The 26,179-nt window shown below is 42.3% G+C and overlaps 1 protein-coding gene across 3 annotated transcripts in view; it reads left to right on the forward strand.

Annotated features, from left to right (window-relative positions):
- The first annotated feature begins 7,725 nt into the window (after positions 1–7,725).
- LOC121923312 (monocarboxylate transporter 2-like) overlaps positions 7,726–26,179 on the forward strand; it is a 43,529-nt gene continuing 25,075 nt past the window's right edge. For 2 of the 3 annotated variants that reach the window (XM_042453641.1, XM_042453642.1), the window contains exons 1-2: positions 7,726–7,829; positions 15,219–15,478. In XM_042453641.1, the coding sequence (XP_042309575.1) occupies positions 15,262–15,478 (217 nt within the window). In that variant the 5' untranslated portion in view covers positions 7,726–7,829; positions 15,219–15,261. The remainder of the gene's footprint in view (positions 7,830–15,218; positions 15,479–26,179) is intronic. The other variant, XM_042453643.1, reaches the window with a different exon arrangement.

A 26,179-nucleotide genomic window follows, 5' to 3' on the forward strand; every position in this document is an offset into this window, starting at 1 on the left:
AATGGGGGGGGCGAACCCCATTGAAATTAACAGAGGTCGCCTCTCCATTAATGTTCAAGATCACGTATCTCAAGCCCGCAAGAATGGAGAGGTGACTGTACTCTCAAAAAAAAAAAAAGTTTCAAAATAACTAGAAGCTGCTGCTTGTTATACCAATGGAATATCTTCATCCTTGTTACTTTAAAATGTAACTTTGTTCCAGCCTTGTTGCCCAGGAGAGCAATTAATTATGGCCCATTACATTACTTGTAAATTGCTATTTCCAAACTCTGACCTGGTTCCACTTATAGTAGTGGCAGGGAATTGTAATTTTGATATACAGCTGGCCCTCCACATTTGTGAATTTAACTTTTGTGGATTTGATTATTTGTGGTTTTGCTTAATAAGTTCTCTCTAGGAATCTCTAGGTCCTCCAGCGCAACTCTGCCAGAAGTTGACCATAGAGTTGTGCTGGAGAACCTAGAAGCTCCTAGAGAAAACGCTTCTCTAAGCATTTATAGGTCATCCTGCATGATTTTATGATCAACTTGTGGCAGATGTTGACCATAAAGTTGCACTGAAGAATCTGAAGATTCCTAGGGAGGAGTTTTAAGTAGAAAAATTAGTGTCTTTACATTAGCGTTTTTTCAGCATTCACAAGGGTCCTTCAGCCCTGACCCCAGTGAATATGGTGGAACCACTGTATCTTCTCTCCCCGTCTCTCTCTTTCACACACACACCCCAAATTGGTAGGGATGGGATTATAGGTACCTGTATGATGTCCATATTTTTAACTCAGAAGATCTATTAACTACTCCCAGGAGCAATTAAAAATTGCAAAACAGCAGTGTTGAGATTGAACTGATCTTTCCTATGGTCCTGCCCTATCAAAGTCAGAGCTTCCAAAAAGAAGTATTTTGTTTCAACAAATACTTATCTGTAAGCGCTGAATTGGGATTACTAATATTGCCATAGAATTTTTTCCAGAACATATTAAAACAATAAAATAAGAACCTTCTTCCAAAACTTTAATGGTGATATACGAATATTATTTCCCTAGATATTGCATTTCTACAATATTAATAGTAATATCTGTAACCATAATGAATTACTTCTGCCATGAATTGATCGTGTTTTAATTGCTCCCTTCCATGCATAATACTAAGACAGTATGGTGGCTGTGCACATTTATGAATAGTAGTGTTCATAGTAGATGGGTCTTGGAATTAGGTAAATATTCAATACCTTCCCAGAACAATATGAATTTCATCCTCAGGTGGTTATTGTGTTGTCTGTGAGTGTTCCACATGCAAATTTGAAATAAACTGAATAAATGCTGCATTATTCCACTGCTCTGAGCAACTCAGCTTAAGTCAAAACTTCATGCTTAACTTAACCATTTAGGTTCTTGGATCATGAAATCTAGGCCAGCACCATCTTTCTTACAGTGACTGACTGGACACCACACAAACAGACACATATGAATAGACATAAAATAACAAATAGTAACTCTGTGTGTGTGTGTGTGTGTGTGTGTGTGTGTGTGTGTGTGTGTACGCATGAGCATTCATATAGGCCTGATGCAGAGGATGCCTGGAAATATTACTTTGTGGACTACAACTTCCAGAATTCCAGGAGATGTAGTTCAAAAAGGTAACAATCCTAGACTCTATAACCGGGGAGACTGTCACTTTCATAGCCTACTCAATTATTTTCTGGACGATTTGGAATCTGGTTATCCCCTTTTGGAAACAATATGCTAAATTCAATGACTTTTCAACTGATTCAGCAGAACTCTCCTTGCATAGGTTTAATTTTTTTACAGAACTCTAATGTATTACTTGGTGCTGCTTTCCACCATACTTTCATTAGGTTTTCTCTTGATATATATATATTTTTAAAAAGGCAAGAAGGATATCCACTATACAAAGTTGCTAGGTGGCATGGTGGTTAAATGCTGATACTGTAGTCACAGTGTTGTGAGCTTGATCCTAAAGGCTGACTCAGCCTTCCATCCTTTCGGAGGTCAGTAAAATGAATACCCAGATTGTTGAGGGCAAATGGCTTACAGATTGTCAACCGGTTAGAGAGTGCATACTCCACTATGCAGCAGTATAGAAATATAGGTGCTATTGCTAAATAAACAAACTCCTTGATAACAAGCCTTATGGCTATGTTTGCGGGGCACTAGACTTGAACACTTTAAGATGAATTGTCTTCTCTCTAAGGGAATTGTGTGGCAATCCTGATGTTGTTGGACTGCAGCGCCTAGCATTCCTCCCCACTGGCTGGATTGGTTAGGACTGCCCCCACCTTATGTTCTTCAGTGCACAGTTTTCTCTTTGGCCCACTACCTGCCCAGGCTTTTTCTTTAATTCTCTGGGAAGAAAGATATGCAATGGATCTGCTTTTTTTAACGTAATATGCATTTAATGTGTATTGTTTTTAAGTTAATATTTTAATCTGATTGATTAGTTAATACTTTAAAAACTTTTGTACTGTACTGCAAACTGTTTTGTTATGTTCTTTTAACTTACTGTGTAAACCACATTGGGTCCCATTTTGGGAGGAAGGTTATATATAAACCAAATAATGAATGAATAAATAAATAAATAAATAAATAATCTGGAGGGCTGCATGATTCCCACTCTGATCTAAAGAGAAGCTCACTTTCTTTCTAAATTTGGCTGTGTAAGTCACATAGGGCATATAATGCGTGTGCATGTACTTCATAGTTAGAAAAAGCCAAAGGGAAAGCCAGGATCCCACAAGATGGTACCGTGGCAGCTAAAGTGGCATGAGCCGAATGCAAAGCACCATGGTGCCTCTATCTGGAAATGGAAGGAATAAAACGCAGTGAGAGCCAACTTTCTTTAATTTCTTTTTTTTTTCCTAGCCAAAGGTTAGGTTTTCAATAACCTGGACATGAGTGTGAGGTCAAAAGTGTCAGTGCAACCAAAGTCTACGCTACTACTAAACAAGTCTCCAAGAGAAATTTTGCAAGGTGGATCAAGACTACTTTCAGGTCCTGAAAGTAGGGGAGGGAGGGTTCCTCTCCAAACTGAAGATTTAAGCTTCAAATGGATCTTAAATCCTCAGGTCTTTTCAATAGATAATGGAATAACTTGCAATTTTAAAGTTTTTTACTTCCTTGTAAAAAATAATAATAATAAAATGAACAAAGTTGACAGCTTTTGATGTATGATTATGAAAGCATAATTGAACACTGTGGCTAGTTTCAGGCAATCTAAATTGCGTAAACTTTTGCAAATGCTCAATTTTCTGTGCACCAGAATGGCCTGAAATTCATAGTACAGTGGTTCTTAAACTGTGGGACACCTAGGTATGTGTGTGAGAGCTGCTCAAGGCAGGCACAAGAATTGGAGGCCCAGATCCCACCTCTGCTTCCTAATCCTTTTCTGTCCTAGAAGGAAAGAAAAAAGAAAGGTAGGCATTTGGAGTGGGGAGGAGGAGGAGAGCTATTTGCTTATAAGATGTTAAAATATGAATATACATGAATATGTGAATGAAAATACACACACTAAATAAACAAAATATTTTTATTCATATACTCCTGGGGGGAACAGACATGTCGTCCAGATGCAGATGTAAGATCACAAGGGTAAAAAGTTGGAGAACCATTGACCAGCTGGGCCCTTATCACACGAGGGGTTTTGCAGCTCAGATCTGGATTCACTTCTGGTCCAACCATGTGAATTCACGTTAAAACGAGATGTATTATCACACGTGATTGCTTTCTATGGGGGGTCGTTCCGAGGCAGATCCGCAGTCAATCCAAAGTGACTCCTCATTTTTGTGAATTCGGTAACAAGCGAATTCACAAAAATAGTTTCCAAGCTCACTTCGTTTTCAATCTGAATTGGTCTGGTGTGGAATGCAACTTTGCTTCCATCCTGCTACACCCCCCAAACCTCCAAGGTGGCAAATTTCCCATGATGCAGTGCTGCAATTTTGCTCCATTTGCTTCTGGTGCTCCTTCAAGAATAGAAGGCACATCTGGATGTAGCTGACAATGGAGGGGGTGATCGGAGGCTGGGGGGAGAGATGGGAGCAACGAAGGGGGTGAGCTAGGTCTGAGGAGGGATGGCAGGAGCAATGGAGGGAGCTATCTGGGGCTGGAGGGAGAGGTGACAGGAATGCCAACTCCCAGAATTCCATAGCATTGAGATGGGAGCAATGGATGGGCCGATCTGGGGCTGGAGGGAGAGATGACAGGAACAATTCATGTGAGGGTTGCATTCACGTGAAACAGGAACCAGGAAATGGCTCCCTTCTTCACCCTGGAAGCGTAAAAGGTCTTGATGCGTTCAGAGCCCCACTGAGCATGCGCAAGGGTGCCAATTCGAATAGTTGAATCCGCATGGTATGTACCGGTGTGGTAATTCAATGTGCACTCATTCTGCTTTGACCTAGTAATTACCACAATTTCGTTCTTCATGTGTGATAGTTCATCACGTGAATTGCCTTGGATTCGAAGTGACTCTGCTTCCCCCTCGCTATGGAAGGGCTGTGGAAGGGCTTTGGATTAGAGTTCCAGTTTCACGTGTGATAAGGGCCATAGTAAATGCATGTTACGTAATGAAATGTTGGACAATATGAGCTATAGACAACAACCAGAATTCAGAGGTCTAGTGGAATATGGCCCATTTTTCACAGAGTGAAATAGACAAATCCCAGTAAAAAGCCAAGAAAATACTGGAAGTGCTATATGTTTGCTAACCTTTGTAAAAATAATGCAATGGAAGGGATCTGTGAGGTGGTTTTTGTTAAGGGAGGGCCCACCAGAAATTCTTTGGCTCTCCCACCCAGACCAATGTACTGGCTGAACCCCTCTCTTTTCAGCCCGGTTACTTCTGAAAGTGATGGTCCACACACAGATGCCAGCAGCTATCAGTCCCTGGAAAGTTGTTGTTGATGGGCATGAATATGGGGTTGGTTTCTGGTACACAGGATGACCAGACATTCTCCTTTTCCTGGGTATGCCCTCCTTTTCAGCCTTCTGTCCAGGAGGAATTCCAAAATGTCCTCCATTTTGAGCAGGACTAATAAAGCCATTGAATAACACCATGTTGCTGTTCCCCTTTGAGAAATCTGTATGCTTAGCAGCTTGTCCTTGTTGCAAATAGGGGGAGAGGATGGATCCTTCAAAAGTTCATTTTTTTCCTAGTAGCAAAAACAGACAAGACTTGCCCTCAGAACAAAGGGCATGTTTGTTTCTCCAGGAGGCAAAGGGCTGCTTGCGGACACAATGCGAATGTTGAAAGGGATTTCCCCCTTTATTTAGCACAATGGACAAATGAAAGGAATAGCTGAAATGTTGGTTCAGGCAAGGGTTTGTTGCTATTAAAGTACTTTTTTAAGCATTTGCCTCGCAGATTTTTATAAATATCTTGTAAGCCAACAAGGCATTTTAATGAGTTTAATGACTTGAAGGCTCACAACAACAACAGCAACATGTAATATACCTGTAGAGATTATATTTCTATTAGTGTTTTTAGCTTTTCGTTGGTCTTGGCCTCCCTTTTTCTTGAATGGCGTATATTTTGCAGTGCCTTGTCCTCCTTTACAGGTTAGGACAGCTGGTGACATTCTTGGCTCATTGCAGAGGAAAAAACAACACCCCCCCCCCAAGACCACATAGTTGAGCTGCACCAGCTGACCCAATCCTAAGAGTCAATGCACCTCCATTTTCTGAATGGTGGGTGTGTGATCCGAATTGATGTGATAGCTTTTACTCATACTATTGGAGATGCAGATTGTTGTGGGTTTTTTAAAGAACCACTAAGGCATCTGTTGCCAAATGCACTGGTTTAAATGGGCTTTTCAGTTGCAGCCCCCCCCCCCCTGCAAACTGCACCTAGTACAATTGGTGCAAGTCTGGATGACAGGGAAATAAGACAGTTTCCAAACCTGGTTGTTTTGTGAATGGGGCCATTGTGGTATGCTAGTGAGTGAAGCTGGGGTTTCCCTGGGGGGGGGGGGGGGGCAAAAGTTGCAACCTGAAAAAAAGTCAAAGTTGCCTCTGCCCTCTTGGCCATGTACTTCCCCACACTTGTAGTTGGTGCTGTGCGCCTGCAAGTCCTTTCCGACTTAGGGTGGCCCTATCACAGGGTTTTATTGGCAGGTTTCTTTAGAGGGGCTTTGCCACTGCCATCCTCTGCACCTACTTAAATAACAGTACCCCATGATAAGGTATGCCTTGTGTGAATGTGCATGTGTGCAGGTAGTTTCTGACTTACGGTAACCCTAAGGCGAAACTTTCATGTGGTTTTCTTGGCATGTTTCTTCAGTTTCTTTGCCCTTGCCATCTTTTGAGGTCGAGAGAGTGTGACTTGACCAAGGCCACCCAGTGGGTTTTTATGCTTGAGCCATCCTCTGCATGTACTTAAACAACAGTACCCCAGGATAGGGTTTGCCTTGTGTAGTGTGTACCTTTCTGGCGACCCTAAGGAAGGTTTCCTTGGCAAGGGTTTCCTTCTTGAAGGGGTTTGCCATGGCCGTCCTCTGAGGCTGAAAGAGTGAGGTTCCCCCAGTGGGTTTTTATGCTGGAGCCCTCCTCTGCACTTACTTAAACAACAGACCCCATCCTCATGGGGGTGCCCAACATTCATCTATTCCCCTCACTGCAGGCTAGTCCCATTGCAAAACTGCATCTACCCGTTCATCTCCATGCACCAAGACCAGTCTCCTATGCCTCATTAAAACTGGACCTGCAACTTCATTTCCATACACAAAGGATTTGTAATTTGAACTGACATCCTCACATACAAATGGCATATAGACAGTATGTCTGGGCCTGGCTTCCACTCCACCAAATGCATCTGAGGAAGGAGGCTGAAGTCTAGGAAAGCTCATGCTGCCAATTTCTTTTTTTCAGATGGTCTCAGAAGTGATACAAGATTTCTCTAATTTCTCTAATTATCATCATTATATCCAACTGCATCTTTGGACATAGACTGAAGTCTCAGAAAGCTCATGTTGCCTACTTCTTTCTTTCAGTGAGTCTCAAAAGTGCTACAAGATCCTACATTATTATTATTATATCATCATCATCATCATCATCATCATCATCATCATTATATCCAACTGCATTTGGACAGAGACTGAAGTCTCGAAAGCTCAGTTGCCTACTTCTTTCTTTCAGTGAGTCTCAAAAGTGTTACAAGATTCTCCTATTATATTATTATTATATTATTATTATTAATTTATTATTATTATCCAACGCCTCTGAGGATGTGGACTGAAGTCTAGGAAAGCTCAAGCCTACAATTCTTTCTTTCAGTGAGTCTCAGTGGGGCTAGAAGATCTCTCTACATATTATTATTATTATTATTATTATTATCATATCATTATTGTTATATCCATGCATCTGAGGAAGCAGACTGAAGCCTCGGAAAGCCCTGCTGCCAATTTCCTTCTTTCAGTGAGTCTCAGAGGTGCTACAAAGATGGATCTCTCTCTATGCCCTTCTCATTATTCGATCCCACTGCCTCTGAGGAAGCAGACCGAGGTCTAGGAAAGCCTCCTGCTGCCAACGTCTTTCTTTCAGGGAGTGTCTTCAAGACCTCTCCACAGACTGAGTCTACAGTTCCCCAGGACAGGGTCCGCCTTGTGCGTTTGGTGTGTCTTGAAGTCCTTTTGGCGACCCTAAGGGGGTGTCATGGGGTTTCTTTTGGCATCCCAAAGAGACCCCCCATTCCTGTCCATGGGAGCCCGCCTCTTCCTCCTCCTCCTCCTCCTCGTCTTGCTCCCAGCTCCCTCTGAGCCCCAGAGAGAGAGGCCACTCCAGGCGAGGGCTGCTGGCACCGAGGGGGCGACCTGGAGCACAGGTAAGGAAGGGCGCCCCTTTCCCCCCGCGCCCCTGGTCCTTTGCCAGGGAAGCGGGGGGTGCGGCGGGCTTTGGCTGTGGGCCCCAGACACGTGTCCGGAGGGGGCCCAGCCATCTGCCAGCGTGGCCTTTCTCAGGCGCTGCGCCCCTGGCAGCCAGCTGCCAGACCCTGCATGCCCCCTGGGCAAGTCACACTCCTCAGCCCCCAGAGGAGGGCCAGGGCAAAGCCCCTCTCATCAAGCTTGCCCAGAAGCTTAGGGTCTCCTTGAGAAAGACCTGAAGGCACACAGCAAGAAGACTCTCCCAAACTTGAGGGACTATTCCTTCAGCCCCTCCGCCTCCTGCCTGGCATTTGTTGCTGCTGTTGTTGGGAGGACTTGCCCCTAGGGAAAGCATATTGCCCAGAGAGAATGGCTGGGAATACTTGCCCAGAGGGAAACATATGGAAAGTAAGTACCCCATCTTCCCTATGGGCAAGTATTCCCCAGTGACTCCCAATGGGCAAGTATGAGGCCCTGTGGGCAAGGGGACGGCCATGTGTTGTTAGTCTGTCCCGTTGATGGGTGCCTCCAAGTTTTTGACGTACGCCTGCTTAACCCCCCCCCCCGCTCGTCATCCTTGAATTGAGTCACACCTTCAGTTTTGCTGGTCACCCGACTCTGGCCATGTCACACCTCTCAGCCCACAGATGGCCATGGCAAAGCCCCTCTCAAGAAGTTTACCAAGAAGTTTCTCCTTAGGGCCTTTTGGAAGGACTTGAAGGCACACAACAGAAGAGGGAATATTTCCTTCACCCCCTCCGTCTCCAGTCACCCATTTGCCCCTTAGTTTGCCATTTGTTGCTGTTGTTGTTGGATGCCTTCAAGTTTTTGACTTGATAGGGTTTCTTGGAGGCTTCTTCAGAGGAGTTTTGAATATAGCCTTTTCTTCCTCGCATGCTTAAACCCAATGCATCTGAGGAAGCAGATGAAGTCTATGAAAGCTCATGCCGCCAACTTCTTTCTTTCCGTTAGTCATAAAGGTAATACAAGATCTCTCTAGTACCAATCTACAGACTAACATAGCTAATCTTGAATTCCACCCCTTCTGTCATCCTTGAATAAGTCATTCCTTAGTTTTGCTGATCACCCACGCTGGGTGTGTCACACTCTCTCAGCCTCAGAGGAGGGTCATGGCAAAGCCCCTCTGAAGAAACTTGCCAAGAAACCCCTTGAAAAGCACGGCAACAATAGCACAACAAATCCCAAACATCGGTAAATTTCATTTCCACCCCAACACCCATGGCCCATACGTACCCATTGTTTGGCATTCTTGTTGTTGTTTCCTCCAAGTCATTTTTTTTACTTATAGTGATGCTAAGTCAAGGTTTGCTTGGCAGGTTTCTCAAGAGGGGATTTTCACACACAAACCTATGGAATTCAGCAGTGCATCAAAATTGTGTAATTACGCACAACAATGTCACATGGCATCACACAAAACCTGCCATTAAAGTGATTGCAAAGAAGCATTAACACACATCTTTTTACTTGGGATTTCAGCAACAATGCATTTCCATATCATTTTATTGTGAAATTGTGTGTGATAATCCGTTATGCAATTACCGCCGTTGTCGCTTTTTTGCAGGATGCTTTAAATGTGCTTTCATCTCCTTTAATGCCGAAATTAGCCCCAGTGTGATAAACTTATGATTTAACCCTTCCTGCTTAAATCCACCCCTTCTGTCACCTGAATTAAGTCATACCTTCAGTTTTGCTGGCCTTTTGTGACTCAGTACTATGTGCGTCTGAGCTCCCTTTGGCACTAATCTGATTGTCTCATGCGCTATACAGCATGTCTCACAACATGAGGCTAAGTCCAATTGTTTAGTACCTACTAAACAAGACTCACACTGATGAATGACTGAGTGTTATCTTAAGTGCTGATCTCAGTGTTTTTAGGGCAGGCACTTTGTGGCCAGCATGGTGTTGTGGTTTGAGCACTGGACTGGGAGCAGCTGGAGACCAAGGTTGTGAATCCTGGCTCAGCCATGGAAACCCACTGGGTGACCTTGGGCAAGTCACATCTCTCAGCCTCAGAGGATGACAATGACACTCACCCCCATGAAGAAATTTGCCAAGAAACCATGTGATAGGTTTACCTTAGGGTCACCATAAATCAGAACAACTTGAAGACACACAACAACAACTTTCTCTTTCAGGAGTATTAATTTTGCATTTGCTGTCCAGCACCCTACCCTTGGGACAGAACAGCAATGAAAATATAAATTGAACTGAGTCGGGACACAGTTTTTCAGATGTGTAAAAGTGTGGTTGTTTGTGTGCAACATGTTCTTCCCCAAGCTATAGTTTGATACTATGTGTAGTGTAAGCATTGCTTAATGAGCATCTGAAATGTAGCTGGCAGATTGCACAGATGTATTTGGATTAGAGATAGCTTCTTTTCCAACTGTAACAGCCTTTCTCCAGCATAGTTTCACAGTTTTGAGGACAAGATGATGCAGCTGCATTGCTGGAGTAAGTAGTAAGTTTGGTAGTAATGCCAAGATGAAACTTTCCACTATCTCCTGCACATACACCATCTTGTGCTTTTATGGAAGGCAAATAGGACATAAATGGTGTTCATTTTGCCACTACACTTTGCCTCCCCCATATCCACAGATTTGTTTTTCCACATAGTCAACTATCCACAGCTTGAAAATATTCCAAAGTGTTATAATTATAAAAGCAACTGATTTTGCTGTTTCTATAGCAACATCTTTTATCTTTTATACCATTTTAGGAAATAGCAACCTGATATAGTGGCTTGAGTGTTGGACTACAACACTGGAGACCAGAGTTTGAATCCCTGCTCGCTATGTAAACCCACTGGGTGACCTTGGACAAGTCCACACTCTCTCACCCTTAGAGGATGGCATGGCAAATCCCCTCGAAAAAGTTGTGAAGAAAACCCCATGTTAGCGTTGCCTTAGGGTTTCCATAAGTCTGAAATGATTGAAGGCACACAGAAACAACAACAACAATTTAATTTTCAAATGTATATAAAATCACTTGAGCATCCACAGATTTTGGTATCCATGGGGGACTGGAACCAAACTGCAGCGGATACCAAGGGCCCACTGTAAGTGGTCTTGGATTTCCTGACACAGAAACTTCTTCAGCTCTGTTTTGAAGTGGTACTGAAAGGCCTTAGGCTGAAAGGCATTGTGCTTTTATAGCAAATAAAGATGCATCTTTTAAGCAATTTTGAGGCATGTCCCTTTTACTAATGTAATGGTATGCATGCCTACGATATGACAGCATAACCTCCAAATGTCCCAATTAATCCTTGTCACCACAATTTTTCAGCAGTTTTAAAATGCCCCAGTTTTGTGTCTCCTCCCCCCACTTACCTCTTTGACCTCAGCTTACTTCCATTGCTACAAACTGAAATGCAAAAGTAGTTTTTTACTCAGTTAATTCAGTGGGAGGAGGGAGGAGAGGAGGTGGAAGAATGTAATACGTGGCAGAAAACATAGGTCTCTTTAGTGTGATACAAAACATTTCTTAAGCTTTTGGTTGTACATGTGTATTTACAGGAAACGATGAACACAGTAGCCTTCCTTAGGTGATTTGCATGAATCTTTATGACAACCTTTTTTTTTAAAGTACAGCTTGGGAAGCAGCTCTTGGGAAAAACTGAACTGATTGTATTAGATTCCTATCCTGATTTAAATTTTTAGTCCATCACCTTTGCTCAAGAGCTGTTGCCTAGAGAGCCAGAACTGGTTTTAACAGCATTATAGGAGGTACAAAAATGTGATCCGAATACATTGGGATCAAACAGAGTTTTGCTGTTAGTTTAAGAGAATGTGTTTTTGATTCTATCAGGGGTTTTAAAATTATCCTTCCTACTATCTGGAGTTTCAAGAGTGAGCTTTTACTTTAAAAACATGCACAACAACAGTAATTTTTATTAGTAGTACTTTATATTAACAGTTTAATATTAAATGAATAATTTCCTACTATTATTAAGTGAAACAGGTCTAGAATTGTGCTCTCAGCCACTGACAAGGACGCTCCTCTTAAAGAGAAGAAATGAAAAAATAAGTTGAAGCAGTTCTAGAGAGGGTGACCAAATGATGAAAGGGCGAAAACATGTTCAATTACAAGTGGCTTAAGACGCTGGGTATTTAGTCTGGAGGAGATAAGGTTAAGAGGTGATAGGATAGCCCTATTAAAATATTGAAGGGCGTCATATTGAGGATGGAGCAAGCTTGCTTTCTGCTGCCTCAGAGAATAGGACTCAGGCAGTGGATTCAAACTACAGGAAAGCTTCCCCCTAAATATTAGGAACTTCCTGGCAGCAAAAACTGTGTGACAGTGGAACACGCTCCCTCAGAGTGTGATGGAGTCTCCTTCTTTGGGAGTTTTCATCACAGAGGCTGAATGGCCATCTGTTGGGGGTTTTGATGTGTGAGTTCCTGCATTGCAAGGGGTTGGATTGAATGGCTTTTGAAGTATCTTCCAACTCTAGGATTCTGTGATTCTATTCTTCTTGATGATGTTGGTGACAATATGAAACACACAATGTTACCACTATATTGTTGAAACAGTATAAGAGCTGCCTTGGGTCCTTCGGGGAGAAAAGCGGGATAGAAATTAATTAAACATTATTTATTTGTTGTTGTTGTTAATTGTCATCAGGTTGGCCTTGACTCATGGTAACCCTATGAATGAGACCTCATAATCTATAGCCCTGCTTAGGTCCTGCAAACTCAGGGCCATGGCTTCCTTGAATGAATCTATCCACCTGTAATGAAGGCTTTCTTTTTCCCTACTGCTTCCCACTTTACCAAAATTATCAATATAACAATATTAATATTATCAATATATCATATTTTCTATGAGTCTCATGATATGCCGAAGTACATATTCTCAGCAATAGTTACATTTATCTCTGCGTTCATCCAATAGCCCAAGGTGGCTTTTCACCTCATTTTATCCTCATATCACTCTGTGGGTTAGGTCAGGATGAGAAAGTGACTAACTCAGGTCACTCAGGCTGCATCTGCACTGCAGAAATAACCCATTGGCACCACTTTAACTGCCATGACTCAATGCAATGGAATCTAAGATTTGTATTTGTGAGATATTTAGCCTTCTCTGTTAGAGAGTTCTGGTGCCACAATAAACTATAAATACCAGAATTCCATGTACTGAGCCATGGCAGTTAAAGTGTGATGTTTCTTTGCTTCCTCCACCTGTATTAAATTCCCTCCCAGGAGTAAGACAAAAGCAGAGGAACCCAATGCCAACATGGAAAGGTTCTCTATGGTCCCAGTCCACTCCTGCTGAGCTGGATGGGACCTCTTGAGACCACTTTAATCTCCCAAACAACTGGTGCCACCACCAATAATTAACCTGTTACACTTCAGCAATGAATTCAGACATTGCTGGGCCTTCTCCTGGTAACCGGCAACCAGAATAGACACTAGCGACTAAGGCTGTGAAAAGGAATGAATAAAGAGGCAGAGTAAGAAGGAAAAGGTTTATTATGAAGTAACGAACATTAAAGAGCAAAACAGGGAGGACAACTGGTCCTTCAGGCACAAATTTAAGGATCAATTACAAAATGATAAATTCAGTCAGCTAAACATACCCAAACCTACCTCCCTGACTAATACGTTTATTGCACGGCACTTACAAGAAAGGGAATAAAAAAAATAATAACAATTTTATTTATATACCGCCCTTCTAAATAACCAGGCGGTGTACAACATTAAAAATACATACATATACAATATATTAAAAACAAATACATTAAAACGTTCTAGCCAGCTTGCCACGTGCTGACGGGGGGGGGGGGAGGCTAAGTGGGGCCTGTATCAGGGAATGCTGATTTAAACAAGAAGGTCTTCAGCCCCTTTTTGAATTGGGCCAGGGAGGTGGCCAAGCGGAGCTCAATGGGCAGAGAATTCCAGAGGTTCGGGGCCAATTGGTAAAAGTCCTCCTGATGTGGAGGCTAGTCTGGCTCCTGGGACCCTCAATGGTGCTGCCCAGATGTTTCTGAGAGTGCGGGGCAGATTGTATGGGGAGAGGCGGTCCTCAAGGTATCCTGGGCCCAAGCCATTTAGGGCTTTAGGTCATAACCAACACCTTGTATTGGCCCGAAGCGAATAGGCAGCCAGTGCAAATCTTTCAGCACTGGTGTTATGTGGCTGGCTCTGGGTATGCCAGTAACCAACCTGGCTGCCATATTCTGCACAATTGTAGCTTCTGGGTATTACAAGGGTTGCCCCATGTAGAGCGCTTGCAGAAGTCCAAACGAGAGGTTACCAGAGCAGTACTACCGTTTCAAGGTCCCTCCGGTCCAGGTAGGGACGCAGCTGGAAATCAGCCGAAGCTGATAACAGGTGCTCCTGACCGTCGCATCCACCGGAGATGTAAGGTGGAGCGACGAATCAAGGAGCACCCCCAAACTGCGTACTGAGTCCTTCACAGGAAGCGTGATCCCGTTCAGGAGGTGGAACCACTGCCATCCCCGGGCCGGGGGAACCTATCACGAGTACCTCTGTTTTCTCTGGATTCAGACTGAGTCGGTTTTCCTCACCAGCCCATTAGACTCCAGACAGTCACTGCATCAGTCGGAGACATAGAGAAGACTATTTGGGTGTCATCAGCGTACTGGTAACCCGCGCCCCATGTCTCCGGATGATCTCTCCCAGCGGTTTCATGTAAATGTTGAAAAGCATGGGAGACAGAATGGAGAAGGGGAGAAAAGATGTTACCTCTGTGGGAGAAACACTACTGATGTCGCCGGGAGTCCCCAAGCCATTCCCCATCCTGAAATGGATGGGGAATGGCTTAGGCACACCCAGCAGCATCGGTGGCATTCTCCCATGGGGTAACACCCATTCAGTCCCTGTTCCGTGTCATTCCATTCCATTCCCATTCCTGCAAGTGCCATGAGATAAACTTATAAGAGACAGGCCCATATGCTGAGGCTTTGCTCTCCCTCGGGCCTTCTTCTGCTCTCAGGCCTCTCTGGCCTCTCTCTCAGCAGCCATATAGAAGGTACTCCCCCAAAGCCCATCTGTTGCCCAACAGATGCACAGTTGCCCTCACATCTGCAGTGGCATCATAAAGTCACAATACCCCCCTCTCTCCCACAGTTAACCCTTTGTTAGCTGGGGAGAAGGCCCTGATCAATGGATGGACTCCCAGGTATCACACCAAGCGTGGCTTCCTAAAACCCTAATTCTTGTGCAGGATTACAATAAAACAAGCTGTTTGTCAGACATCCAGATTTCAGACCCATTTTAGAACTAGCACTTTGAATTGTGTCCAGGAATACGATACAGTGAATAGGAATGTGTTACAAGCTGATTGTGAGTGTGTACTTTGTTTTCCAGGGTTTCCAGAGAAGTACTCACAGGGGCTTAACTTAGCACTGACATGCCACCTCCAGCAGAAAGAGGCCTGGCCCATACCCCTCCAGATGGAGGATGGGGATGGGCGGTACTGATTGGAGCATTCGTATCTATTGGATTTTCTTATGCTTTCCCTAAAAGCATAGCAATCTTCTTCAAAGAAATCCAGGATTTCTTTGACACATCGTACAGTGACATTGCATGGGTGTCTTCAATTATGTTGGCTGCTACCTATGGTGGAGGTGAGTAAAAACAGAGTTATCTGCTTGGCTTTGACTCAGGAATGGAAGAGACACACTTCCAAACTAATCATTGGAATTAGCAGATTTTATTTCAGAGAAAAATGCACTTAGGATATTGGCGAGGATACATTAATCTGCTTGTGCTACTCTTTGTGTTAGGATTTTTTGTTTTTGGAGAAGTATAAGACAAATACACAGCCAAATGTATAAATTAATAAAAGCTGCCCTTTGGCAAGCAAGTACAATTCAAAATAAGTTAAGATCTGTATTTTATCAACTAAAGGCAATCCATTTTTGAATTATGCATCAAGTCAGGCAACAGTAAGGGAAAAACTGAACAATATAGCAATAAAAGATTATAGGGACAGAAGATTAGTTTCATATAGAAAATGCAGAGAAGTATGGCTTCCACAATACACCTAGAGCACTCAGTGATATATATGGATGTAGAATCAGATCAAGTATTATTTCATCAACAATAATATGAGGGCCTTTGAATATTGGGTTCAGCAGCATTTTCAAAATGGTCATTTAATTTTTGTATTAATTTTGCAATTGTGTGAAAATTATAGAGAGTTCCTCAAAAAAGAAATATTATTATTGAGCTAAATGACTACCTAGTGGGCTGGTCCCTTGGTACAGTATAGTACAGGTTGAGTATCCCTTATCGGTAATTCTGAAATCCTATAAAATCTAAACTTGTCCACATGGATGAATGAAATAGTGACACCTTTGCTAGTATGTCATTGGTAGACTAAAGCTCATTGCAGCTTGCCAAAATTTTGTTCTCTTCAGTGTAGTACCATATTCATTTTATTTTTTTAATGTTCCTTTCCTTTCCTTTTTTTTTTTAAAAAAAAAAAACCCTTCCACTGTAATGGTTACTATTTTAATTTCAATTAAGGGATGCTATTAGTATCCATCAGTTTGAATGAAATTGCAAGATACCTACTGATACACATACTTATTATTAGAATTTACATTTGAGCACAGGATGCCTAAAAACCACTTTTGTTACATCCAAGTGTATTGATTGATTTAAGTGACCTTGGGAAAGCAACAATGCACTTGTTCATACAAAGACTGTGGAGTTAATGTTTGATTAAAAGGTTGTTCTAACCATTTGTAGCAGCTTTCACAGAGAGCAGAAATCCAGGATAATATAGTTATATATGCAGAGGGTTATGGCATGTGTAAAGCATATAAAGCGGAGACAGATTATTTGTATTCCCTCTCAACCTATGACACAATGACCCTCAGCCAGGGACAGAAATCTGTACTGGAAAATGAGCTTTCCCATGCAGATTCACCAGTGGAGCAAGAGTTCAATAGCCAGCTGGTTAAAGGGCAGCACTCTTTATGTATACTTTTCTCCTGGCACTTGAGACATTTGATGATTGAGCAGACATCAGAAAATGATGCCCACACCCTGGCCCTTCTCACCAGTCTGGCCTTGTTTGAGGCAGGGGTGGTCATAGCTGGGAGGGAAAGTCTAGGAATGGAGTGACAGATGTGCAGCCTACAACTGTGCTTGCAGTTTTTTGGATCTGGATGATTGTGTAGGGTAATTTAGCAGAGATCAAAGCTCCCTTGATTTTGTTTCATGGAATCAAACCTTATGATAATGTTCTGTCAACAAAATGGCTGTAGTTCTCCCCATGCTAGGCTAGCATTAAATTTGGTATGAAGGACATAGTGCCTCCCTCCTAAAAGAGTTTGAAAAAAAGTTCTGTGGTTGGCAGAATTTAGTGCAACACTTAGTCAAGTGGTCTGTGTCAAATGTTCTTTGGACATGTGGGGATTTATCTAATTGACTTTTCTCTGTTGAGTCCTTGTTATGCTGATATAGAAGAGCCCTCCATTAACTTTCAGTGTGGATGTTGATAGATGATGCATTTATGGTTTCCCAAAGATAGCAATAGTAAATACATTTCTATACCACTTATCAGTGCACTTAAGCACTCCCTAAACAGTTTACAATGTGTAAATTAATTACCATCAACAAGCTGGGTACTCATTTTCGTGACCTTGGAAGGATGCAAGTCTGAGTCAACCCTGGAGCCCCTGGTACTGAACTCACAACCTTGTGGTTTATGAGTGAGTGGCTGCAGTTCAGGCATTTGACCACTGCATCACCAGGGCTCCTATATTATGAATAGCTTTTTCATTAATGAACTAGGGAAAACTAGGGAAAACGTTTTTCAAAAGTATGAAAGACTGAATGCACTGTTTCTAAAATGTTCTGCGAGTTATGCTATGTTAAGTTTCAGCTGTCATTTATGTATTGCTTGGGATATTGTGTCTATACCTGATAGTCCTTCTCACAGTGCATTGTCAAACTGTAACACAGGATATATTTGCAACCATCAACTTGGATGCTTTCAAGGGGAATAGAAACATTCATGGAAGATGAGGCCATCATGGATGGTCATTATTTCCAGTATATAAGGTATTCATTCATTCATTCATTCATTCATTTATTGTCTCTCAGCTTGCCAGGGCCCCAGACTAAATGTTCTTGTTGTATGCCTTCAAGTCATTTCCAATTTATGGCGACTCTAAGGTGGTCGTATCACAGGATTTTCTTGGCAAGATTTGTTCAGAGAGAGTTTGCCTTTGCCTTCCTCTGAGGCTATGACTTGCCCAAGGCCACTCAGTGGGTTTCCATGGCTGAGTGGGGCTTTGTGCCCTGAACTCCCAATGTCTTAGGGGCTGAAATACAGCCCCTAAGGGGTGGCCTACAGCTGCCTCTTTCTTCACTGGATTGGGGCCATGGCAACTACACACCATGGCCCCTACCTTTCCAAGGTGCAAAAAGGAGCCACAAAAAGTATGGTTGGGCGCACGGTATGATGACAGTGTCAGGGCAGCATCGAGGTGTGCATCGTATGGACACCATACCCACACTCTGTCCTCAAGCCAGCATTTATCGCTGGTCTGTTGAGGCTATCTTGTTCAGCACTCTAAACATTGCACCACACTCAGTCCTGTGAGCAGATGTATACTAGATAAAGGAGCTTTAATCGGTTTTTAAATATTTTTTAGCAGATGTATTTTATCTTTTAGATAAAAAGATTTAAGAACAGATTAAAACATCTTCTTCAAAAGTAGGTTTTTAAAAATATCACATACAGTTAAAATAATCAGAGCAGTGTGGTTTTGAGAGTCATAGGATACATAACATATTCGAGTCTTATCTTCCTACTGGAAACTAAGGGGTGATGGAGTCAGCCTGAGTTCCCTTGAGAGAGAGTTCCATAGTCAGAATATCATGAAAGAAAAAGTCCTGCTAACAACCTAGTCTCTTGTGGTGGTGAGACACACGACAGGGCCTAAAACTTTAGGCAGGTTTAAATGGGAAGTGGTAATCTTTCAGCTATGCTGGGCCCAAGTTGTTTAAGGGTTTGTAGGCCAAAATCAATACCTTGAATTAAGCTCAGAAGCAAACTGGAAGCTTGTGCAGTTGGTAAAAGATCACTGTTGTGTGTTCTCTAAACCAGACACTTAGAAATAGACCAGCTGTTACATTTTACTGAGTTTAATTGGGAGGTACAGTGATCAGATCCACTTTCCTTAGGAACATCCATGGTAACATGAGGCTATGCCCTTATGCTCATGGGGGTTTGTACAGGGGGCCCTCCCCTTACGTGAGGATCTGTCCCGGATCCGTCCGCGTAAGGGGAAATCAGCGTATGCTGGAGCCCCATGGGAAGTACTGGGACTCACATCATGGGTGCGCGCCCTGTTAATTCTTCTGGGATGCGAGATGGGCTCTTTCAGCGCGGCTTTCAGCGTATGTTGAAAGCTGTGTATGACGCACCCACGTAAAATGCGGCCACAGTGTACAGTCAACCCTCCACATTCACAAATTTCAGATTTGCGGTTTTGACTACTTGTGACTTTGTAGCTGCTGCTTAACAAGGTCAACCTCTTCACCCTCTCCTCCTCATCCTTACTCCCAGCCAGCCAGAACTAACACCATACGTTCCCCTGCTTTGCCAAACTTTGTATCCTCCTCATTTCCAAAGACCTTCTCTTTGAATCCAGTGTTTGAAGCCACCCCCGGGAGGATCCAGTTTTTCTCCACTCTTCCTCCTTCTCTCCTGTCCATATAAAAGCAACATCTTACCTTCCCTTTGTGGTGATGGCTGCAAACATGGGATTCAGAGTGGAAAGACTTTGGAAATGAGGAGAATGCAAAGTTTGTCAAAGTGGGGAGATACGATGTTGCTTATGTCAGGCCAGGAAGGAGGGGAAAGATGCAGAGGAGGAGAGAAGGTGAGTTTTTTGTAGTCATGATTGTTAACATCAGTTTGAAAGTGGAAACACTTTGGAAATGTAGGGGAGGATATGGGTTCTAAGGTTGCAAAGAGAGTTATGGATGGTGCTCTTAGTGGGAGATGACACTAAGTTATTCCTGGGGGGGGGGACACACATATTTGCAGTTTTTCCACTTTCACAAGGGTCCTTGGCCCCATGAATGTGGAGGGATGAGTATAGAGTCATCTGTTTTGGCCATGGCATTTGGCCATGCTGGGAACAGTTCTAGACAAGAGTAGGCATTTGGTCTGACTGAACATTGCTCTTACATCCTTGTGTTAAATAGAGTTCAAAGAAGAAAGGGAAGGTGAAATTGATGCTGAATAAGGGCAGGGTGTGCAAGGAAAAAGATAATTGTATGGATGGATGCTCTGCAAAGCACCTGTGCCCTTAGACTAATTCAATATAGCAATGTGGGATTCTGCCCCCCCCCCTTTTTTTATATATGCACAAACACACTTAAAAACTAGAATTGGAGAGGCTTTCTGGTTGATGTAGCAACTAAGCAGGAAGAAGGCTTATCATCTCAGAAATACATATATCAGATCTCTCCCTTATCATCTTCCAGTGAATAGACCTCTTGCTTAGAATAACATCTTTCCACCTACAGTTGAGCCCACAGGTTTTTCACTGGGTGTTTTTTACTGGTTTAATAAATTGCATGGCTTCTATAATCCACTTCATAATCCCTTTTTCTGATTTTCCTCAAAGGACGGATTCAGTTGTAAATCCTGGGTTTCCATAGTGGTAGAATGGAATCATAGCAGTTAATGTGGAATCATAATGCTATAAGTGTGTAGTGTGAAAGTTCCCCTTGATTTAATTGCACTACATTATGTAAATAAAATATTCACAAAGGATATTGTGGAGATGGCTTAGTCCTCTGGCTTTAATTCAGGGTTGCACTTCAAGGTTTAATGTACTACTTTAGGTATAATAACTAAATATTGGCTATAAAAACAAAGGGTCCAAGGGCAATTATTGTCAATTGAACTTTGGCTCAAATGCTTTGTTCTGAGTAAACAGTGAATTACTATTTGCTGTCCTTAGTTCCTTGAAATAGTGATGAAATATTGGACAGTTCCTGTATTTTTTCTGGCTTTTTACCATATGCTTTTTCTCTTATGATGTGACATATCCTAATTCCAAATATGACAACAGAAGGGGGTGCCTGGATATTAGTAGGATACTGGTAGGTATAGTTCAGTGGAATAAGTCCATCGTTGGGGAGCATGCAGCAACCACATACTCCTGAACCCTAGTGCATGGCGCCAGCGCCATCATGGTGGCCTCCCATCCACATAGGAGGCACCATGATGACGCAAGTGCCGCACAGTGTCCAGATGTCACAGGCAAGAAGTGGCATCATGGCAGTGCTCTTTCCTGTTTGCAGTGCTTTAAAAAAGAAGCTGCTCTAGGCAGCTTCTTTTTGGCAGCGCATTGGTGCTGCAGCATGCGGCTACTGCAGCACCAACTCGGGACAAAGACGGGCGGCACGGAGCCATCTGTCGAGCCCCTATGTGTCTTTTACTGCTATGTGGGGGAAGTTGTCCAATAAAATAGCTTTCATTTGGAGACATCTCAAATGTATACTCATCCCTCCATATTTGTGGCTTTGATATTTGCGGATTTGCTTATTCACGGATTTGATTAATATGTTCTCTCTATAAATATCTAGGTCCTCCAGTGCAACTCTATGGTCAACTTTAACTAAAAGTTGTACTGAAAGACCTAGAGATCCCTAGAGAGAATACTCTACTAGGCATTTTTAGCTCTTCCAATGCAGTTCTGTAGTCAATGTCTGTCAGACGTCGACCACAGAGTTGCACTGGAGGACCTAGAGATTCCTAGAGAGGTGTCCTCTCAGGTAAAAACATGGTGTTTTTGTTTTTCATGTTTTTTTTTCCATATTCATAGGGGTCCTGTGCCCCTAACCCTAGCGAATATGGAGGGACAAGTGTACTTCCCTTCATTTCCTCTTGATTGTAGAGGAATGCTTTCTTCACTCTGCTTTAGGACCCTGTTATTTACATGACAGCATATCTGCTCTGCCTGTGTTTTATGAATGAGGCAGGATAAATGCATTTGCCTGAAATTCTTTCCACCTTAGGTAGCATTTGAAGTGAGTTATGAGTTATGTTACAGCTGCACTAAGCTATTCTGGAAAATCAGGGAGTAAGAATTGGATTCAGTATGCCTCCTTCTGGAAAAGCCAGGTTTGGGGAGACTCTCCAGAATGGTGCTGGTGCAGTGAAGGAGACTTCATTGAGGATGGATGATTTGGAATCACATCTATATGTGAACAGAAGGATGTAGTGATTTGGTTTTTTGGCCAGTTCACTGATTGGGGACACTTTGTATCTAAGACATTCAGTAATCTAATTAAATTAGATGAACAATGTCCAGTCTGTATCTTCATACATTTTTGTATATTAAATACTTGAAAGTACTTCAGAAATGTGACTTCAGCATAAAACTTATTTAACTTTAGCCACATGGGTAATTCCAGTGAAATCATGGGATTATTTGTCACAAGTTAAATATTAAATATATTCCTACAGTGCAATTAAGCCAATGCACCACTGTTCCCATTTCTAGGGAGGTTTTCAAAGCTTCTCTCTTCTCCTCCTTTAAATTCTGCATTTTGGCCTTAATTGGTGCTTCCAGATGGAGGACTCCTAGTGTTACTAGTTTAAAGACATGGTGGACTTGTTCATCATCTTCATCTTCATCATTTTGATTTATACCCCTGCCTTGTACCCCTGTATGTATCAAGTTATATGGGGGAAACAGAGAAGGGATACAGATAGAAGCTGTCACTGTTCTCCATCTTCCCCAAATAAAAAAAAATATTGGTTGGTAGGGAGAAAAGTCTTTTCTGGAAACACACATTATCATGAAGAATAATTTGGAAATGTGGCATAGTTGGCTAAAGCTGTGGGATGCTGGAACAGATTTGAGTATGTACTGTAGTTTCTTCAGCAGGTAGAACTTTTGAAGCTAGTATAATAATTTAATAATTTGTTTTATTTATATACCGCTATTCCAAAGATCATAGCGGTGAACAGCAAGTAAGCTAATTAGCAAGTAAGCTAATTTGCCCCCAACAGTCTGGGTACTCATTTTAGTGACCTCGGAAGGATGCAAGCCTGAGTCGAGCTTGGGCCCTTTTGCTGGTCTTGAACTCGCAACCTTGTGGTTTTGAGTGAATGGCTGCAGTACAGGCATTTAACCACTGTGCCACCAGGGCTCCTAATAATATTCAGTTTGTCTTCATACCTGTAAACCCAGTTCTTATCTCAGTTCCAGTCTTTATCAAATACATATAGAGAAGAGATAGAAAGATGATTTTTTAGGCAAAATTATATAACAGTTTCTTTTTCAGCCTTAATTAAACACCTGAAAAAATTCAGGCCAGATTTCTTGTATATAGACCGGCAGCTCATGCTCATTTAGATATAATTTAGGTTTGACTGGGGAGGCAGATTTTCTCTTGTTTGGTGTGTGCAATAAAATATGTCATAGAACCTGAATTAATATGTAGTGTACATAATAGCATATGTCATATAATCTGATGTAGTGCTTCATGAAAAGCACATTTTGGAAAGAGCAAAAGAGGAGCACATAGACCTCAAACAGTGAAAGTTTTTTTTTAAAGAACCCTTAGCTTGATACTGAAATACAGTCTTGCAGAAGTTGAGAATGCTTGTACAGTCCTCCCTGTCAGGGATGATGGGAGTTGTAGCTCTTCACCTCTGGCTTGAACTCACCACCTTGTTATGCACCGCGCTGACCAGTTTTGGCCAGTGTTATAATCTTGCTCTAAAGCAGCAGAGTTACAGAGAATAGGCTGAAGACCCTGACAAACTCTCCAAGTCTTCTCACTCTTGCTTCCACAGAAGTCTTCACACTTCTTCAGGATCCAGCTGGCTCTTGTAGCTTCACCCAAGACACCAGACAACTCAGTAGTCTTATATAAAAGATCTACTTTATTCTACTATATACAGCTCCAAAACTATCCAACACAACAATACTACTACTACCCACACAATACATTGGGATTCATAGTCATTATTATAGTCATTGCAAGATACCACCCACTGTTGTCTGTTTCCACCCAGTGGGCGTGTATAACCACTCTCATTGGTTCTCTTGGTTCATCCCATAATTAATGATTTCATCATTTCTCCTTGACCACTTAACAATTCTCAGGTGTGTTCAATTATCCACTTTGCATTTCTGTCCTTGGCATTTAGGACTTGTTAATTCCATTACCTTTTACACCTGTGTGGCTCCTGATTGCTTCTGCTGAGTCACCCTGACTCTCACATACATGTTTTATTTCATTCACTGTATATCCCATGTTGCTTTTTCCTTAACACTCCCTCCATTTTTGATTTGATTACCCACAGGGGGCAAATGGAAGGAGTTAAAATGGGGCGCGTGCCTGCACACTCCCACAGGAATGTGCCTCCATTCAAGCAAATAGGGCTTAAATATGCGTGGTTTTTTTTTCCCATTTTCACCCGGGGTTCTGGAATGGATCCTTCACGAAAAAGGAGGGGCGACTATACATATGCATGTATGTTCACACATACACACTAGTCCAAGCAAGGTAGGTATTTGTGCACTGCTAACACAGATGTATGTTCTGTCCTCCTCATTTTGTTTGATGTATGGTGCATTTGATGAGAATAATCATATGCATATGTTACACAGAGAGCCAGCATGGTGTAATGGTTGAGTGTTGGACTATGATTTTGGGTGACCAGGATTGGGATCACTACTCAGCTATGGGAACCCACTGGATGACCTTGTGCAACTCATTCTCTCAGCCTCCAATGAGGGCAAAGGCAAAGTCACTCTGAACAAATCTTTCCAAGAACATCCCAGATAGATTCACCTTAGGGTTGCCATAGATCAAAAATGACTTGAAAGCATACAGTAATATGTTACAGATATTAATTGCATGCAATAACTGCAAGTAAAAAGCCACAGTCTTAAAAATAAAATTTGTTCATAAAGCATAGCAATTACAATCTTAAAATAGCTAGCTGTTTTAAAAGATGTACCTGAATGTTATTTGATAAATTGATTCATACAAAATGCTAAATCCAACATGACAGCGGTGCTTGTTATAAAATCTCCTTCTTTTCCCCTCCTGAAGTCATAAGAGCCACATCTAGACAACATCAGGATGATTTCCCCATCCTGCACCCTGGGGCAGGTTTTGGTGTTCTCAGGGGCCTGTTGGTGGCAAAGGGAGATTGTTTCCCCACTTGTGCTTGACCACACTGTTGCAGTAGCAAACTTCCAACACTGAATAAAGTCCAACTACAGTTGGTCCTCCATTTTCATGGGTGATCTGTGCCGGACCCCTCCCCTCAGACAGAGGCTTGTGCATATTCAAGCCTCATAGGCTCGAAAGGGGTGTGTGCCAGGCATGCACATGACTGGAGACAGCAGAGGTTGCCCTTCTGCAGGTAATCAAGGGTGTGGATCTGAGATCCGCGAGTTAGGAGGAGGCGACTGTATAATTACTTATAGAGTAAATATAGAAGCCATATGAAGATGAACCCCAAATTCTAAAAAGTGAAGTGGAATCTGCAATAAAGGCAATGGGAAAAGTAGCTGATGATATCACAATTGAACTGCTACAATGCACACAGACAGATGCAACTTAGTGCTAACTAAAATATGCCAACAAATATGGAAAACAAAGAGGTGGCGAACAGACTGGAATTGCTCAATACAAATATCAATCCACAAAAAAGGAGATACAAAAGACTGTGGCAACTATAGGACAATAGCACTAATCTCACATGAAAGCAAAATAATGCTCAAAATTCTGCTGCATAGACTCCAACCATACATGGAGAGAGAGGAATCCCAAAGATGCAAGCAGGATTCATAAAAGGAAGAGGCAGTAGGACCACATTGCAAACATACAATGGCTAATGGAGCGCACCAAAGAATTAAAAACAAAAACCAACATGTGTTTCACAGATTACAGCAAAGCATTTGATTGTATAGATCACGGAAAGCTATGGAATACATTCAAAAACATGGGGGTGCCACTACATCTGATAGTCCTGATGAGGAATCTGTACCAAGGACAAGAGGCCACTGTCAGAACAGAATTTGGAGAAACAGAGTGGTTTCCAATAGGAAAAGGGGCAAGGCTGCATCCAGTCTTCCTACTTGTAATCTTATATGCTGAAAACACAAGAAAAGCAGAATTAATCAGAAAAAGGAGGAGATAGGAGAAATGAACATGAACAGCCTAAGATATGGAGATGACACCATATTAGCAGAAGATATTAAGGAATTATAACAGTTACTAAGGAAGGTCAAAGATGAAAGAGCAAAGGCAGGCCTGAT

The sequence above is a fragment of the Sceloporus undulatus genome, chromosome 2 (genome assembly GCF_019175285.1).
Source record: "Sceloporus undulatus isolate JIND9_A2432 ecotype Alabama chromosome 2, SceUnd_v1.1, whole genome shotgun sequence".
NCBI lineage: Eukaryota > Metazoa > Chordata > Lepidosauria > Squamata > Phrynosomatidae > Sceloporus > Sceloporus undulatus.